The sequence below is a fragment of the Nymphalis io genome, chromosome 21, assembly GCF_905147045.1.
Source record: "Nymphalis io chromosome 21, ilAglIoxx1.1, whole genome shotgun sequence".
NCBI lineage: Eukaryota > Metazoa > Arthropoda > Insecta > Lepidoptera > Nymphalidae > Nymphalis > Nymphalis io.
The window spans coordinates 2,338,003-2,355,011 of NC_065908.1; the positions used below are offsets into that span (position 1 = coordinate 2,338,003).

Consider the following 17,009-nt stretch of genomic DNA (forward strand, 5'->3'; position numbering starts at 1 on the left):
AAATCTGGCACATAGTAAATATTAAAAATCGACTTAATGATTGCACATAGTAATCCATTAGGTCGAATTATTTTAAGTAAATTTATGCTGGCACTATTAGAAGGCTAAGTATATACATTAAATAAAATCATTATACTAAGTGACAGTGTCAAGTGTTGCCAGATGGTTGTTGCATGCAAAAATATATATTAAAGATTTCAAAACAAATGTTGCCGTTAAAAAATACATTTAAAATATTATCAAGAAGATTCATTGATTGTCGCTTTAATTTTGCTTTAAAAATATCATCATGAATTTTCAAATTTGCTCAGATTGGTCTGAATATCTAATCGAAGCTGATTTTACGCTTAACTTTTGTATCTGGCTTTACATCAACATTGCTTCTACGTTTTCTCAATAATGGTAAAATTTCTCCATCTCTCGCTCTCGGTGTAGCTTCATTTTCCATTTTCATTGAAAGACCTAAACCTTCTTTGTTATCGTTATCCTTTTCAGATTTAACGCCAATCCAATCTGCTGTTTCATTGCAAGGGTACCATTGGTAAGTACCCTCTAAGGGTATTTCTTTTTCGAAATCAAAGTTCCATTTTTGAGATTTTGCTATTCTATCTCTGGTTAAAGATTCCTGTAGGATGTTGGCGAAGTTGTCAACTTTCGCTTGGTCGATCAAATCATCGGCTTCGAAGAGACGTCTCCTGACACGTGAGTTATTTGACAGTCTGAGCATCTTTGGTGTGGTGAGGTAGTCTGTAAAGAGAGACAAAAAACAAATTATTTACTTATAATGAAGTTATTTTCCTTTTTAAAGAATAATAATAATAGCAGGAGCATCACAATTAAAATATTAAAAGAAGATAAAACTTAATAAATAGAGATAATAAGTAATATTCGTTCCTACTGAAACAAATTTGTCATTAGCATACAATATATAATAAGCCGAGATGGCCCATCATTAAGAACGCGTGAATCTTAACCGATGATCGTGGGTTCAAACCCGGGCAAGCACCACTAAATTTTCATGTGCTTAATTTGTGATTATAATTCATCTTGTGCTTTACGGTTAAGGAAAACATCGTGAGGAAACCCGCATGTGTCTAATTTCACTGAAATTCTGCCACATATGTATTCCGCCAACCCGCACTGGAGCAGCGAGGCGGAATAAGCTCCAAGCCTTCTCCTCAAAAAGGGAGAGGAGGCCTTTAGCCCAGCAGCGGGACATTCACAGGTTGTTACGGATACATTATGTAAAACATAAATAACATAATTAACAAATATCATTCTAAATCATGAGTATAATTTCGTTGTATAAAACGAATTAAAACAGAGTCGTTAAGATCCCAATTGAAAATTAACTCCGCCAAGCCAATTGAATCGATAGCGGTTATCGATTGGACGGCTCATCTTTCATCAAACTCATAACATAAGTATCTTGAAATCGTCAACTTGACGTCATCGAGACATTTGTTTATAAATTATAAGTGCTATGAATGAGGCAGAAAAATGACATGTTATTAAAATAACCGTTCTTGAAAAGATTAAATATCTCATTGTCTCTGACTTGAGAATATTATTTTGACGAGTGTAACCTTCTTCTTACATATAAAAAACTAGTTGCAACCCAGAGCTTTGTTAAGTATCCAAAGTCTGTACACCTGACGACGTGTATGAACACAAGCTAAACACATTAATATTTGGTGGCGATTGCCGCGAAACTTTCAATCGTCATTAAGATTTTCGTGTTCTAACCACTGCGCCATTTCTTTTTTTTAAATCCATAATGCCTGAATAAAAACATTTTCAAAGAATAAATGAAATCGCGATATAATCGAAGCATATCTGATAATAAGCCTTAAGAATCTTTCATGACGTCTACAATTTTACAATTATCTTATTTACATAAGTTCTGAAGACGTAACATAAAAAATAAAAAGGATTATACCTAAAGCTTTTTCACACAACAAAAAAAAACATCATATTCATACTGTGAAAAATAAAGTTTTCTGTGCTGTTCTTTCTCGTCCTTTAACATACCTACTGTACCCATAGAGAAAGAACAAAAGTATTAACCTCCTTATCGTATCGTCGGTCAACAGGGTAATTCAATTGGTAAACGTATACAATTTCATGTTAGCGGTATTCAGTCGGATGTTTGGCAAACATGTCGCTCTTCACTCCTAAGGCGGTGTGTACATGAGTGACCAGATTTGATGATTGACGATACCAATACATAAACACGGCCCTCGATTAACACGAACAAAACTAAAGCTGGTACAGAACATTTATAATCATAATATGTTTAAATATTACATTATTTTATTCTTTAATATGATGTGTTCATGACTGTTTGATTAGCCAATTGCGCAAGACATATTAAGTGCACAAGTTTGTGCACACACACAGGTGCGCTCTCTATCCAATACTAGTATCAAGAAGGCTTTAACAAGCGATTCGATTACATACATACGACATACATATTACAAAAAATAGTAGAGTAATATTTAAATTGAAAATTATTTAAACTTACTAGTTTAATATACTTATTAATAATGTCCTCCAGACCGATTTCGGCCACGGCGGCCAATCTCAAGAGAGATTAGCTAACTACGCAGGAGATATTATAGTGCACAAGTGTGTGCGCGAACACAGGATCACTCTCTATTCCCTCACTCGCATAATCCGATGGGACGGTAATCCGACACGACCGGAAAGAGTTCAGGTGCAGAACCAACGGCTTTACGTGCTTTCCGAGGTACGGGAGTGTACACACTTCCAACTTCCAGACTCCGGACTGCTACTGAGAATTTTCTGACAGAAAAACTACCCGCTACAATATCTACTACAATATCTTTTTACCCGCTTGGGAACTGAACCCAGGATCTTCGGGTTTGCGGCCTTACATTAAGCCACTAGACCAACGAGGCAGTCAACTATTATTTTAGATAACAATATACGTAATACCAGGCTACCATTCAAAAACACCGAAAGGGGAACATATATTATGAATATTTAACAATGGCCTGTTAGACGGCAGTTCAGCGATAATTAGCGAGATTAGTCAAAACAAAGTAACGGTTAACCGACCTCTCTCTCCTCTACTCAGACACTAATCACTCACTTCCTTTTGAGCACCGCTTTACGAAATAAATAACGGGCATGGAGTTCATTCGTAAAATACATTGTTAGGTAACATAACGTATGAATATTTAAGTTTGCCATTTTATTGAATATAGGCGGAGGGTATATCACCATACCTTACATCGCTGCTGCGCAACCGATCTTGGATAGTAAAGTTTTATGCCCCTTGTACCTGTAGTTACGCCGGTTCAAACAATACTGGGTATTCTTGTTTGGCAGTAGAAAACGGGATGAATAGGTGGTACTACCTACCAACAAGTAAAGTCATTGTAATCACAAGCAAGAAGTATAAACCTACATTTATTATTTACAAAATTAGCTATTCATAAACTCTTTGCCTCAATGTATTTGTATTAATGTGTATTAACCGTACTTTTATTAGTAAACAAGATTCCTTCTCAGCAAAGCTCAATTTATGAACCAGTGATAAATTCACTTGTATTTATTTTTATAAACACCATTTTTTTTTAAATTTCAAACTAGAAACTTTATTGACACAAAATAATCTGAATGCCACATATCCGCCAATCATCAAGTACAATACCAAAAATGAAACTAATATTTTAAATCAAATATTTTTATTTATTTTAAAATAATAGTTTATTTAATCAATACTGGTGGTAGAGCTTTGTGCAAGCTCGTCTAGGTAGGTACCACCCACTTATCAGATATTGTACCGCAAAACATCAGTACTTGGTATTATTTTGTTCCGGTTTGAAGGGTGAGTGAGTCAGTATAATTACAGGCACAAGGGACATATAATCTTAGTTCCCAAGGTTGGTGGCGCATTGGTGATGTAAGCGATGGTTAACATTTCTTACAATGCCAATGTCTATGGGCGTTGGTGATCACTTACCATCAGGTGGCCCATATGCTCGTCCGCCTTCCTATTCTATAAAAAAAAATGTCCTAAAGCGAATCCAACAATTCTATTGTTTAAATTCAACAAAAATTGCCATAAAACAATTAAAATTTTAATTCTGAAATTTCGATCATGTAGGCAAATTGAAAGACATTGAAAAACAAAAGAAAATTACATCAAAGGTACTGACAATACGTAAAAAAAATAATAGAAAGTTTAATATTTTTACCAAATAAGTGATCCATATTTTAAATTTAGACACAAGCACTAGCAGATTGAGTTAAATAATAGCTTGCAACTATATTTACAAAAAAATCAAAACAGTCGTGATTAATAGTTAAACAACACCGTGTCTTCTTCTTTCGAAAGTACAATCAATATGAGAAAGAGAGAAAACAGTACTTAACTAAACACCCGCTAAAAACATTTATGACTGAAACCATTAATTTGAATTAAATTATGTTATTTTTTTTTTAATATTTCCTAACAAAACAATGTTGAATATGGCCAAGATTTTACGAACAGATACTATACCAGTGAATTTAAAAAGCTTACAACTATTAACAAAGAAAATAAAAACAAAAGCCGACATCAAAGAGAATAAAATGTTATTATGTCGTGAGCGTATGAAAATATATTTATCATTTAAAATGTTCATTACATCTAAGTACGCGAAGAGCATTACTGTTGCATAATATATTAAAGACTGCGTACGACTATTACGAACCGGCTATGACAATCGTTATGCATGCATTAAGATGTTCAAGAAGTGTAAACACTAATCGTAATAGTAATTTTAATAAAGTATTTACATTTTCATATTGGTATTGTTCCTTGTATTTATGTATTCACTTAAAACGTGAAATGATGAAAGTGAATGAATTATGAAAGTAATTGTTGAAACAATTATTGTTTAATTTTTATACTTCTGAAAGTGAAAATGACACAAATTTGTGTTTTTAATTAAAAAAAATTTTTAGATAGATACCATGTCTAGTTTATTTAGCTAACATTGATTTCATACAATATTTTTAAATTCAATTTCAAATTACGAATTAAAAAATTACTCTTAGTGTCATAAATACAAACAATAGTTAAATCATTTTTTGTTTGTTTTTTTTTTAATAAAATAGGCGGGCCGTCAAGTGTATTGACCATTTACCATCAGGGCCACCTGATATATAGACGTTGGTACTATAAGAAATATTCCCTATCATTTATGTTTAGTTAAAATGAAACTATAGAACAAAGAATCGAACAAAGAACAAACTTTCCAACAAACAAACGTACATACATACCTAAGTTCACGCATTAAATACTTCATAAGACAATAAAATGATTATCCAAATGTCAATCTTTACGCTTAACACGCTCGAATCACATGCGTAGGTGATTTTTTAACAGTTTACTTCGAAAAAAAGAGGTTTTATATTTTTTTTATAGATATTTAATGTTAAGTGGATGAATAATATATTTTATTGTGGAGTCGCAAGCGATTCTTTTAAAAAAAATATATTTTTTTACTAACGATCAAGTGAATGAATTAATTCAGCCCAAACGAAAATCTGTTCGATGATATATATTAAAAGTATATATAGATTAATCAGAGTATCATGTCTACGTTGCAATTTTTATATTAAATATTTTTTCGTACAAGGTGCTAGTTAGTATATCCATAGTATTATAACATAAATCTAAAGAGTTTGTGCGAAAAACTCAGAATGTATCGAGTCCAATATGAAGGAATAATTTAGCGTTTGAGAAAGGTTATAGCTTCACGCTATGGTCCACAGAAGCCGAGCATTGAAACACAAATGTAACGTTAAAATTGATCATCAGTATCAAAAATAAAAAATTATGGCCATTCAAACAAAGTAACTAGAAAAAAAAAACATCATCATTGATCATAATTATAATATATTAAGAGAACACTTACTATTAATGTTAAGAAAATAACGGAATAGTATGTATAACTAGTTTTAACCGGTACAAACCAGTAGGATATCCTGTACTGGAAATGATGATTACACCGTGAAACGTCGTCGACTGCTCTTACCCTTAATGACAGCTCGAAAAAAAACAAATAATATAAATACAGTGAAAAAAAATACGGTAACGTTAGCTCAACTCCTGGATGTGGAACAAATTAATTATTTCTACCAGAATATATACTTATCTGCCTACAACGTGCACGAAAAATCCTTAATAATGTCGTAAATGCGAATATTCGTATGTTTAGAACCAGTGCCGTGTTTCGACTCAGCTATTACACTGAGCTGGCTCTCTTTGCCGTACAGCATTGTACGTGAATTATAAATCATTATTTGTTTAGTTCTTTAGTGTGTGACAATAAAAACGTTTCTTTCTTGCTAGATTTTTATTAGTAAGGATGAAGACAGAAGATAACGATGAAGAAACTGGACTGATGTATGTTTCAAACCTTTTAAAGGAACCTTTATAAAATATATTTTTAAATTTCGAATTCGCAGAAGTAAATTTTTTTTTTATTTTGTCTTACTTATTTATTTACTTATTATACAATATTATTAGAAATTACTCGTACACTTCTAGGGTACATAAGCATATTTTTGATAGATATAATTGATAACAGTGCAGTAAAAATCATTTATGCCAATAATATTATTATAGTTAAATATAGTTCATCGAAATCTCGATTTTAAACTATATACTTACAAATATACTACACACGACACTATGTATTATATCTACATAGTAACATCGTGATAAAAGAAACGTGTAACTAGAGCCTCTGTTACAGATCGCGAGTCTCACTTAGGAGCGAACTAAAGGGCTTTTCATTAAGCGCTTCTATCAATATTATCGAGTGTTTTAGCGCGGCAACCACTTGTATTGCAGCGGCTAGTTAACCCACAAACAAGAGCAATCCTTTTGCTTGAAGTATCAATAACGCACTGCACCGACCCTCAATAAATGAGATAAGGGAAAGCGAATAATGTTGATGATGATCAGGTTTGATATCACTATAAAAATTTAGCTGATATATTTGTGTTGCAAAAATAAATTTCTGTAAATGCTTTCGTATAAAAATGGCGAGATGGCTCAGTGGTAAGAAAAGGTAAAGAATGCGAATTCAATTCCGAGTAACTTCACCGGATCTCTGATTGAAAATTTTCATTACGTGATCCACGCTGAAGAAAGACAACGTGAGAAAGCCTACATCCAACCTGTCGGATCAAAATCCACATGTGTATACATCCACATATAAGCTGCACATCGTTTTCCGTAAAAACTCTTAAAAAACTTTAGCCTAGCAAAGAGAAATTGACAGGATGTTACTTACAAAAAAAACGTTGCGTGCCATTTTTTATATCATTAGCCTGCGTCGCTTAATTATAAATTCCCTGTGTTTTATGAAATCGATACATATCTGAATATGGTTCACGCTTACTTAATCATCAATAGTAATGTATAATATTTTAAGAAAGACTTGCAAAATACCTTATTTCTACACACACTACTTTACACGTTGTCACAGTCTATAGACTCCAAGGGGACGTTTACTCGGCTGATTCTGATACTGTTGCAATCTGTTTTAAATATTAAAAACACTAAACCGACAGGTTAAGAACCCGTAAGATGTAAAAAACAAACGAGCTTTGAAAAGTTTAATACCACATACAAACAATCAAAATTCTATCACATATCGACTAAATACCTTTTCATTTTTGTCAGGTAACATAGAAATGGTATAAATTGATATATCGAACAAATTCGCATACAAATACACTAAACATAAAACTGCTATAAATTTAAAATTCGAACAAAGTCTTATAATAGTGCTTGTATGGTTAACATTACATGTTTAGCCGTTAAAGATATCCACACTGTAACACAACACCTTGTATCCTATTACGTATCTGTCATATATCAATATCAGATGCACTTGTTCGAGTTCACAGCGGAAGAGGTTCGTTGGGACGCCATTTTGCATCGGCGCGTGCGCAGCGCAATTACGAACCCGCGCCCCGTTTTGAATTTGGAACGCTTCCGCGCCACACTGTCAGTTTTAGGATGTAGGCAAGCGTTTAAATGGAATCTTCCTTTGATGAACGAAAAAGGCAATTTTGGTTTCGAGTTTCGCGCAAACAACTATGCTATGTGTAACAATTATTTATAAAAAAGACTGGTCTGACTGCATGGTTTTCTTTAGTGGGTAATTATTATCTTTATTAAAATTATGTTCATCTGTAAAAGTGTTTTTTTGTTGCATTAAATAGGTGGTGAATGATGTTTATAATTTAGAAAATCACAATAAAGAATTAACATTACTTGTGTTATTAAAAGATACTTGGACACAATTTTACTTGGCGGTAGGGTTTCGTCGTGCATCAGAATGATTATATGAAATGATAGATCAGTTTTTAAATACTACCAGCATTTAGTACTTTTGTTTAAATATTTAGTACCTAAAAAAAATTTATTTACTTTATATAAACAGATCCAAACAAAAAAGAAACCAAATAAATCTATTTAGTTTTTTAAAATTCAAATTCTGTTGAAAATAATTTATGTCGTGGAATCTTATATTATAATTTTACACGCACGATTAACTTGTAGGTAAACGCTGCATATAAAGATCTACAATTCTTAACTCGACTGTTATAATTGAATGACTGAACGACAAAAAACCAACATGAAATGTAAGAAAAAAAAATCCAGATTTGTTAAAGTTGAATGAATGTTTTTACTTATAACAACTATATTCAAATAAAAGTCAATGACCTGAACGCACTCGTAAACTATAAGACATAAAGAATTAAGAGATTTATTTGGAAAAGAAATTTGTTACGTACTGTAGAAGCGGACTAATTATTTTAAGTAATTTTCATTTATTTTCATGATGATGTCCTGCAGATCGATTTCGGCCACGGCGGCCACTCTCAAGGAAGACTTGCCAACTGCGCAGTACATATTATAGTGCACAAGGGTATACGCAAACACAGGTTAATTCTTTATTCCGTTACTCTCATAATCTATTGGGACGGCAAATTCGACACGACGGGAGGAGGTCAGGAGTTATACTTTATTTTGAGAAGAGTGCCTCAGCTGACCCGCTTCGCCGAAGAAGACCGGAGAGAAGACTCCCGCCGTGAGTGTCGCCGGGGTTCTTTGTACCCTGAGAACCCCCTAGGTTTTGGAGACCCGCAGAGGCGGGCTAACTGTCGGGACGGCACTTCACGTGACGTCCCCCGACACGACGGAGTGGGTACCGTGGAGAAACATATAAATGTGTTTTTCCAACGAAAAAAAAAAGATACTTTGATTTCAAATAAATCTATTATTATTAATAGTGAAAACTTTTAATAAATAAAAGAGTGAAATTTAAATTATCTTGCTATGTTAAATGAAATAATAGAAAATATACACAAAAAGCACGGACAACAATTTGAAGGAGTACCGATTATTCGAAAAAAAAAAAAATTCTAATATCAGTCAACATGTCAAAAATAGGCGATTAATCTCTTACAAAAACATTCACGGGATCGCTTAGACTCGTGAATGTGCTAATAAATGTCGTCATTATTTTATAAACGGCTGTTAATAGCGAACGGCAGGAACTTATCTTGTTGTAATAGGCTATTATAGATAAGCTCGTATTGAATAGAATTGATAAACTAAAACAACGAGAAACTACGTTAATAATAATTATGTTACAGATTTATTATGTAATAAAGATAACGAATAAAAAAAATATATTTTTCAATTTGAATTTATTGTATGTTTTAAATATATAATTATTTGCCATATTATCACTATTGCGAGTTATTATTATGCTTTTTTCTAAACATTTCATTAAAATTCAAAATAAAACCTTTTTCTACCACTATTTTTTTTCAATTCAGTGATTCTATTTCGTTTAACATCACATTAAATCATATCGTACTTAAATCTCATTAATCTGCAATAGCTTATTGATAAAAATCTTTTTAAAGAGTTTTGGTTCTAAGTTATAACATACGTACACACGAGATGCGAACGTTACGCGGTGGGAGAATGTTGTAAATAGATATACGAAAGCGTGTAGATCATTGCGAGCACTCGTAAACGACAGATTTAGCGACTTTGCTTCTAAATCTTCAGGTCAAGACCACGGGTGATGTAAGGCTAAAATTAACTTTATTATTTTTAATTCTACTATTCTTTGAAACAATGTATGTATGTATTCACAATGTATGTTTGTTTATTTACACCATATACAAACACATTATACATTTATTATATTTAAAACGAGAATAATTTCGTTTTTTTTTTTTTTTTAAATACATCAATATATCTCTAAAAATATATACATGAAAGTTTGTTTTTTTTTTTTTTATTTCTTATTATTACGTTATTTCTTTAAATTTAATAAAACGAGTTAGAAAGTCCCTCCCAAGAATGCGCAGTAGCATTGAAACTATTAAGAAAAAAACATTAATAAAAACTGCTGATAAGAAAAAGTATGAAATTTACAGTTCTTACAATAACAAAACGTAGTATACATAAATTTTCGGAATTGATTGAATTCCGAAAATTTATAAAAAAGCCGAGATGGCCCAGTGGTAAGAACGCGTGAATCTTAACCGATGATCGTAGGTTCAAACCCGCGCAAGTACCACTGAATTTTCATGTGCTTAATTTGTGATTATAATTCATCTCGTGCTTTACGGTGTAGGAAAACATCGTGAGAAAACCTGCATGTGTCTAATTTCACTGAAATCTGCCACATGTGTATTCCACCAACCCGCATTGGAGCAGCGTGGTGGAATAAGCTCCAAACCTTCTCCTCAAAAAGAGGAGAGGAGATCTTTAGCCCAGCAGTGTGACATTCACAGGCTGTTACGGTACGGTACGGTACAGACTGAATTCGAAATCAGCTAATTGGACAATACAAGTAATTGAATACGAAGGGACTGAAACATGTCGAAAAAGTTAAACGACGCGTAAAAAAAAACAACACAGGACCAAGTAACGTCAACTAACAATTACATTTAATTTACGAAGAGACAAAGTCCCGAAAAACAATAGACCCAACGGATAGCAAACAACAGCTAATAAATAAATTGGTGACCAATTTATAGCTATTACTTGATCTGAACCTATGTCGGAATTATCGCCCGCATCCAGCATCCCTCTCGAAACATACCAATTTACATATGACAGCCTGGGACGATGATTAAATTGTATTTTAGCAAGTCACTGTTTGTACAAATGGGATTAACCTCACAACAGAACAAGCATCAACAAGTGTAGGGAGCAACTTTTTTTTTTTATAGAATAGGAAGGCGGACGAGCATATGGGCCACCTGATGGTAACTGGTCACCAAACGCTCTTAGACATTGGCATTGTAAGAAATGTCAACCATCGCTTACATAGTCAATGCGCTACCAACCTTGGGAACTAAGATTTTATGTCCCTTGTGCCTGTAATTACACTGGCTCACTCATCCTTCAAACCGGAACACAACAATAACAAGTACTGCTGTTTTGCGGTAGAATATCTGATGAGTGGGTGGTATCTACACATACGAGCTTGCACAAAGCTCTACCACCAGTATAACTATGGTCGCGACCTTAAACTATAGATAAAGAGTTATATGATTTGATATTCTTTTTTTTATACAAAATAGATGGGATACCTGATGTTATGTGCCTCCCCTGGCATATGTTGGCATTGACATCGTAAGAAATATTAATCATTCCTCCACCGCCGATTGTAGGCGCATCTACAACTTTGGGAACTAAGATGTTATGCTCCTTGTACCTGTAGCTACACTAGCTCACCCACCCTTTAAAGCGAAACACTAAGTATTGTTACCTCCAGTAAGCTCCAAGCCATCTACTTGACAACGAAAAGAGTCCTATGTGCTGCTCGGTAAACCTCTCCTATCTAATTTATATGGAGAATTCATTATATAATATTCTTCTAGCAAAAAATCAAAAGACGTTAGGATCAAGTTGGTCCAGTAGTTTCCAAAATATATCATATCCCATGAGCCAGAAATACATCAAACATTCATAGTCCCTAAGCTCATTTACATAGAAGATTGAAAATATATATACTTTTAATAAATATAATATGCACTGTTAAAATTAGTAACGAAAATTATTTAAAAACAGTGCAATCATTCCCACGGTCCTCAGCTTATCTGGACAAGAGAAAATATGGTTCCAATTCGAAATTCAAAAAAATAAAATGATATTACAGGCATCTCAGAAATCATAAGCGAATGAGCCAAAAATAGCTTAAATATTCTCACAGTCCCCAACTCCCCTAGACGAACGGAAGCTGCGGATGCATCCCACATCCTCGTGTGAAGGGCAACCTCTTATGCTTCGTTCGAATGCGGTAGATAAATCTATCGAGTAACTGGTATCAAATAGTTTTATTTCAAACTGTAATAAAAATACTATACTTACAAAATAGCAATTATGCAATTACTTCATAATTGTTTATTTATTAAAAAAAATTATTTCAGAAAAGGACATTATAGTTTAATATTATATTATTAAAGTAAAATAATGATTATTTGACAAATTTCTTTGATATATATCTATCAGTCTATGTATCTAAAGTATATTAACATTAATTAACCCATTTTATTAATCCTGATATAATAATAATAATATCCTGGGACATTAATCACACACGGCCACTTGATCCCAAATTAAGCAGAGCTTGTGCTATGGAAACCAGACAACTGATATACATATATATATATATTACTGGTGGTAGAGCTTTGTGCAAGCTCGTCTGGGTAGGTACCACCCACTCATCAGATATTCTACCGCAAAACAGCAGTACTTGGTATTGTTATGTTCCGGTTTGAAGGGTGAGTGAGCCAGTGTAATTACAGGCACAGGGGACATAACATCTTAGTTCCCAAGGTTGGTGGCGCATTGGTGATGTAAGCGATGGTTAACATTTCTTACAATGCCAATGTCTAAGGGCGTTTGGTGACCACTTAGCATCAGGTGGCCCATATGCTCGTCCATATGCCTTCCTATTCTATAAAAAAAAAACTACACATACTACTTTTCTTTTTGTAAATACATACTTATGTAGATAATTACAACCAGACTCAGGAAAAACAGAAATGTTCATGCACACAAATGTCTGTCCTGGGTGGGAATCGAACCCACGACCGTCGGCGTGAAAGGCAAGTATCTACCAACCATGCCAACCGACTCGTCATAAGATTCAGACATCAGTAAATTGTTTAATAAGAAAATGAGTTAATCAATTATATACTACTAACAACGTACTTATGACAAAAAATATCAATAAATATTATACTGTACAAGAAGATATAAAATATATTGTAAATTTAGTATATGTATGTATGATTGTGAAGCCGAGATGGCCTAGTGGTTAGAACGCGTGAATCTTAACCGATGATCGTGGGTTCAAAACCGGGCAAGCACCACTGAATTTTCATGTGTTTAATTTGTGTTTATAATTCATCTCGTGCTTGACGGTGAAGGAAAACGTCGTGAGGAAACCTGCATGTGTCTAATTTCATTGAAATTCTGCCACATGTGTATTCTACCAACCCGCATTGGAGCAGCGTAGTGGAATAAGCTCCAAACCTCCTTAAAAGGGAGAGGAGGGCTTAGCCCAGCAGTGGGACATTAACAGGCTGTTACTGTTACTGTATGTATGATTATTACATGTATATAAGATATGATAGATGAAAAAGCAAGTACTGAGTTTCTTACCGGTTCTCCTCAGTAGAATCTACAATCCGAACCGGTGGTAACTATACTTTAAATTTAATCATATAAAAACCAACTCGAATAAACATTTTTTACAATAAATTTTATTGATATCTTCTTGTAATGTTTAATATTTATTGATATTTTTTAACAAAAGTATATTGTTAGAAGTATATAATTGATTAACGAATTTTATAATTAAGCTATTTACTGATATCAGGATTAATAAAATGTGATAATTAACGTATTTAAGAAAATAACGATTACCAAATCACTTGAGGAACAATCTTTACCAATATACTTTTAACGTTACAAAATTAAATGTTTCTTGATAAAAATACTCGCTCGACTGGAAAGTTCAAACGGAACACATCGTTAATGAGTTACCATCGTGAAGATGTTTATTATGATATAAGTGTACTAAAACAAATCAAAAACATCTTTATGTGTTTTTGAGTGAGTTATAGATTCAACATGTGGCTTAATGGACCATTAAAATCTGACCTACGACTTAGATGCTTAAAAAATGTCAATTCATTAAAATTCAATGTTATATTTTCAGAATACTACACGATTCTTTATATATTTTGCAGACATAGAACAGTGGATAAAAACTGTGAAAAATACATGTTAAAATTACAACTAATTATTAATTAAAATGTTCGTTCCGGGTCTTACTTGGCACAAGGATTGTCCATTGCCGTACAGCGTGGAAATGCGGCCTGTGTTATGGGCAGCTTTGCATCGCGTGGTAATCGGGGGGAACCATTTTTAATCAAATTTATATAGTTATCTTTTGTAATAATAATAATTATAATTGTCATTGACTTAAACAATGTATTGAAAGTCAATATCGTAATTAATTAATTAAATGTCATCGAATATCAAAAAATTCAAATGTTATCTTTGATAATGACACTGGCTGATACTTCAAACCGAAACCAAAGCACAAATAAGTGTGAATATTACCATCGCCTCCTGATTATTATTTTTTTTGCTAAAAATTTGTAAACAGTTACAAGATCTTATAAAAAACCCGCTCACTTTTTTTCGCCGGTTCTTCTCAGGTCCAAATATTTATTTTCCAAATCGGTTGTAGTTTTTAAGTTGATTTGAATCAATAAGTAAGTGTAATTGCATGTTAATGTTGAATAAAGAATTTTGATTTGATTTGGTTTTATTTTATTTACAATAAAATACTAGAATTCCCACTGAAAGCTAGTATAGCTGGTATAGCTAGAATTCTAACCATGAAATCCTATCAGCCAGGCGACGGGCGAGCAGTAACCTCGTAACTGGACACCGTAATACTAGACAGGACGGGAGCGGCCTCCACACCCATCCGGGCTCGGGGCTTCATCCGATTATATTTTTTTATTTAAGGAAGGAAGATTACCTTATGCCACACCATCTTTAATATATCGATTTTATTCAAAATAGAATTTGTCAGGCTACTGGACTTTAATATTGTTTGTTGTAAATAAGGTTGATAAAAAAATAATTGTTAAATAAATTCTAATGATTTACAATAGCATACTATTTTTAATCAAAGCATATATAATTGAAATAGTTTTTAGAATATAACCATAAAAAGATTTAAGTTTAGAAATTAAAAAAAAAAATAGTCATAAAGTTGGTCTAATACTAGTTGGTATGTCGACTGTAATCATTTCCGATTTCACAAACATATAAAAACTCTTTATCCGTGTGTTTCCAGAATAGAACAGAGCCATCCCGTCTCCAAACGTGGGTGGTGTACGGTGGAGTCGCCTAAGGATCTGGACAAGCGAATCTGTCAATGGATCACATATACGCCTTAACCAACCATATCGTGGCAGTCACCAAGCGGAGCGACATGACAGCTTTCTATAAAAAATATAATAATAAAAAAATATGTTTTAAAACATACTGCCAAAATTTTGACTTTTTTATGCAATTGGCTTGTCTAATGGAAAGTGACTACCACCGCCCATAACCACCTGCAACACCGGAGTGTTTGCAGGTGCTTTGCCGGCCTTGAAGCACGAGATGAATTATAATCACAAATTAAGCATATGAAAATTCAGTGGATGAAAACGTGCTCGGAACCCACGATCATCGGTTAAGATTCACGCGTTCTTACCACTGGGCCATCTCTGCTCATTGATAGTTACGTCACTCTAAATAGAAGTTCAGTCTTAGACGCATATCTAATTTATATGATACGTATTAAATAGGTATTACAAGACGCAGTAGTGCATAGGGTTAAATCAGCATACAAGTACTTAGATCTGCCTAGGAATCATACATTATTATAACAGTATATAATCAAGGAATATCAAGTCTGCATAATCATGGAGCATAAAATATAAGCTAGAACCATTGATGTTGAGACAATAGGGATGCGACACTATTGTTCAACGTCGATTGTTTCAATGTACCCACCCGTGAACAGGAGACGCAAGCGCAGCTAAGCACGACACTATCAATTTCACTCGACTGATTCTTAAAGCATACAAGCGGTTCTCTCTGCTAGTGCTTTCTAGTTTTTTATACATTATTTTAAAAATATTTTTATATTCATAAAAATTAATATGTTCTTTGGCTGTTTGATTTTCAGCGAATATTTTAATAAAAGACATAGAAACTTTTTAAAGGTGATCTGAAAGAACCTAAGGATTCGCTTCTCCGGTCCGATTCAGTTTCTCAACAGATATTATATCTTCGAAAGTTCTTTTAATACAACTAATATATAACTTAAGTTGCATTTCACGAGATTTAACCTGCAATATCACCTTTTACTGGACAAAAAGAAAATAAACAATCAAAGTGTCCGTAGCCATTGTCTCAAATAACAACTTCACATCCTGCGGCGATTGTTCGGAGCTATTCGAGCGTTAACGGGGAATCGAACTGACGGCCGTAGAGGATGTGTCGATCCGGTCGATCACCTCAATGGGACATTGTGTGTCGGTTCAAATGTTAATGGACAAAAAGTCGTTCAGTTATCTGGAGCGTGAATGTTTGTTGATGACGGTAGTCCAAACGGAGCTAAGTTTTTATATATATATTTTTATAATATAGCCGGACTGGCCCATTGGCCACGTGATGATAAATGAGGTGACCATTTACCATAATATGGCAAATATGCCCCATACCCATAAACCATCAGCGCTGTATGAAATATTAACCATTAGTCACAGCTCCAATCCACGTCAATAAAAAATATATTTGAAAACGAATCCTGTGTTGTAAAATAACTTCATTACTACACTACAACGAATGAAATATTAAG

The 17,009-nt window shown here is 33.4% G+C and overlaps 1 protein-coding gene across 4 annotated transcripts in view; it reads right to left on the reverse strand.

Annotated features, from left to right (window-relative positions):
• Positions 1 to 318: 318 nt before the first annotated feature.
• Positions 319 to 17,009, reverse strand: part of LOC126776933 (uncharacterized) — a 42,063-nt gene continuing 25,372 nt past the window's right edge. For all 4 annotated transcript variants that reach the window (XM_050499801.1, XM_050499803.1, XM_050499804.1 and 1 more), the window contains one exon: positions 319 to 747. In XM_050499801.1, coding sequence (XP_050355758.1) covers positions 326 to 727 — 402 coding nt within the window. In that variant the 5' untranslated portion in view covers positions 728 to 747 and the 3' untranslated portion in view covers positions 319 to 325. The remainder of the gene's footprint in view (positions 748 to 17,009) is intronic.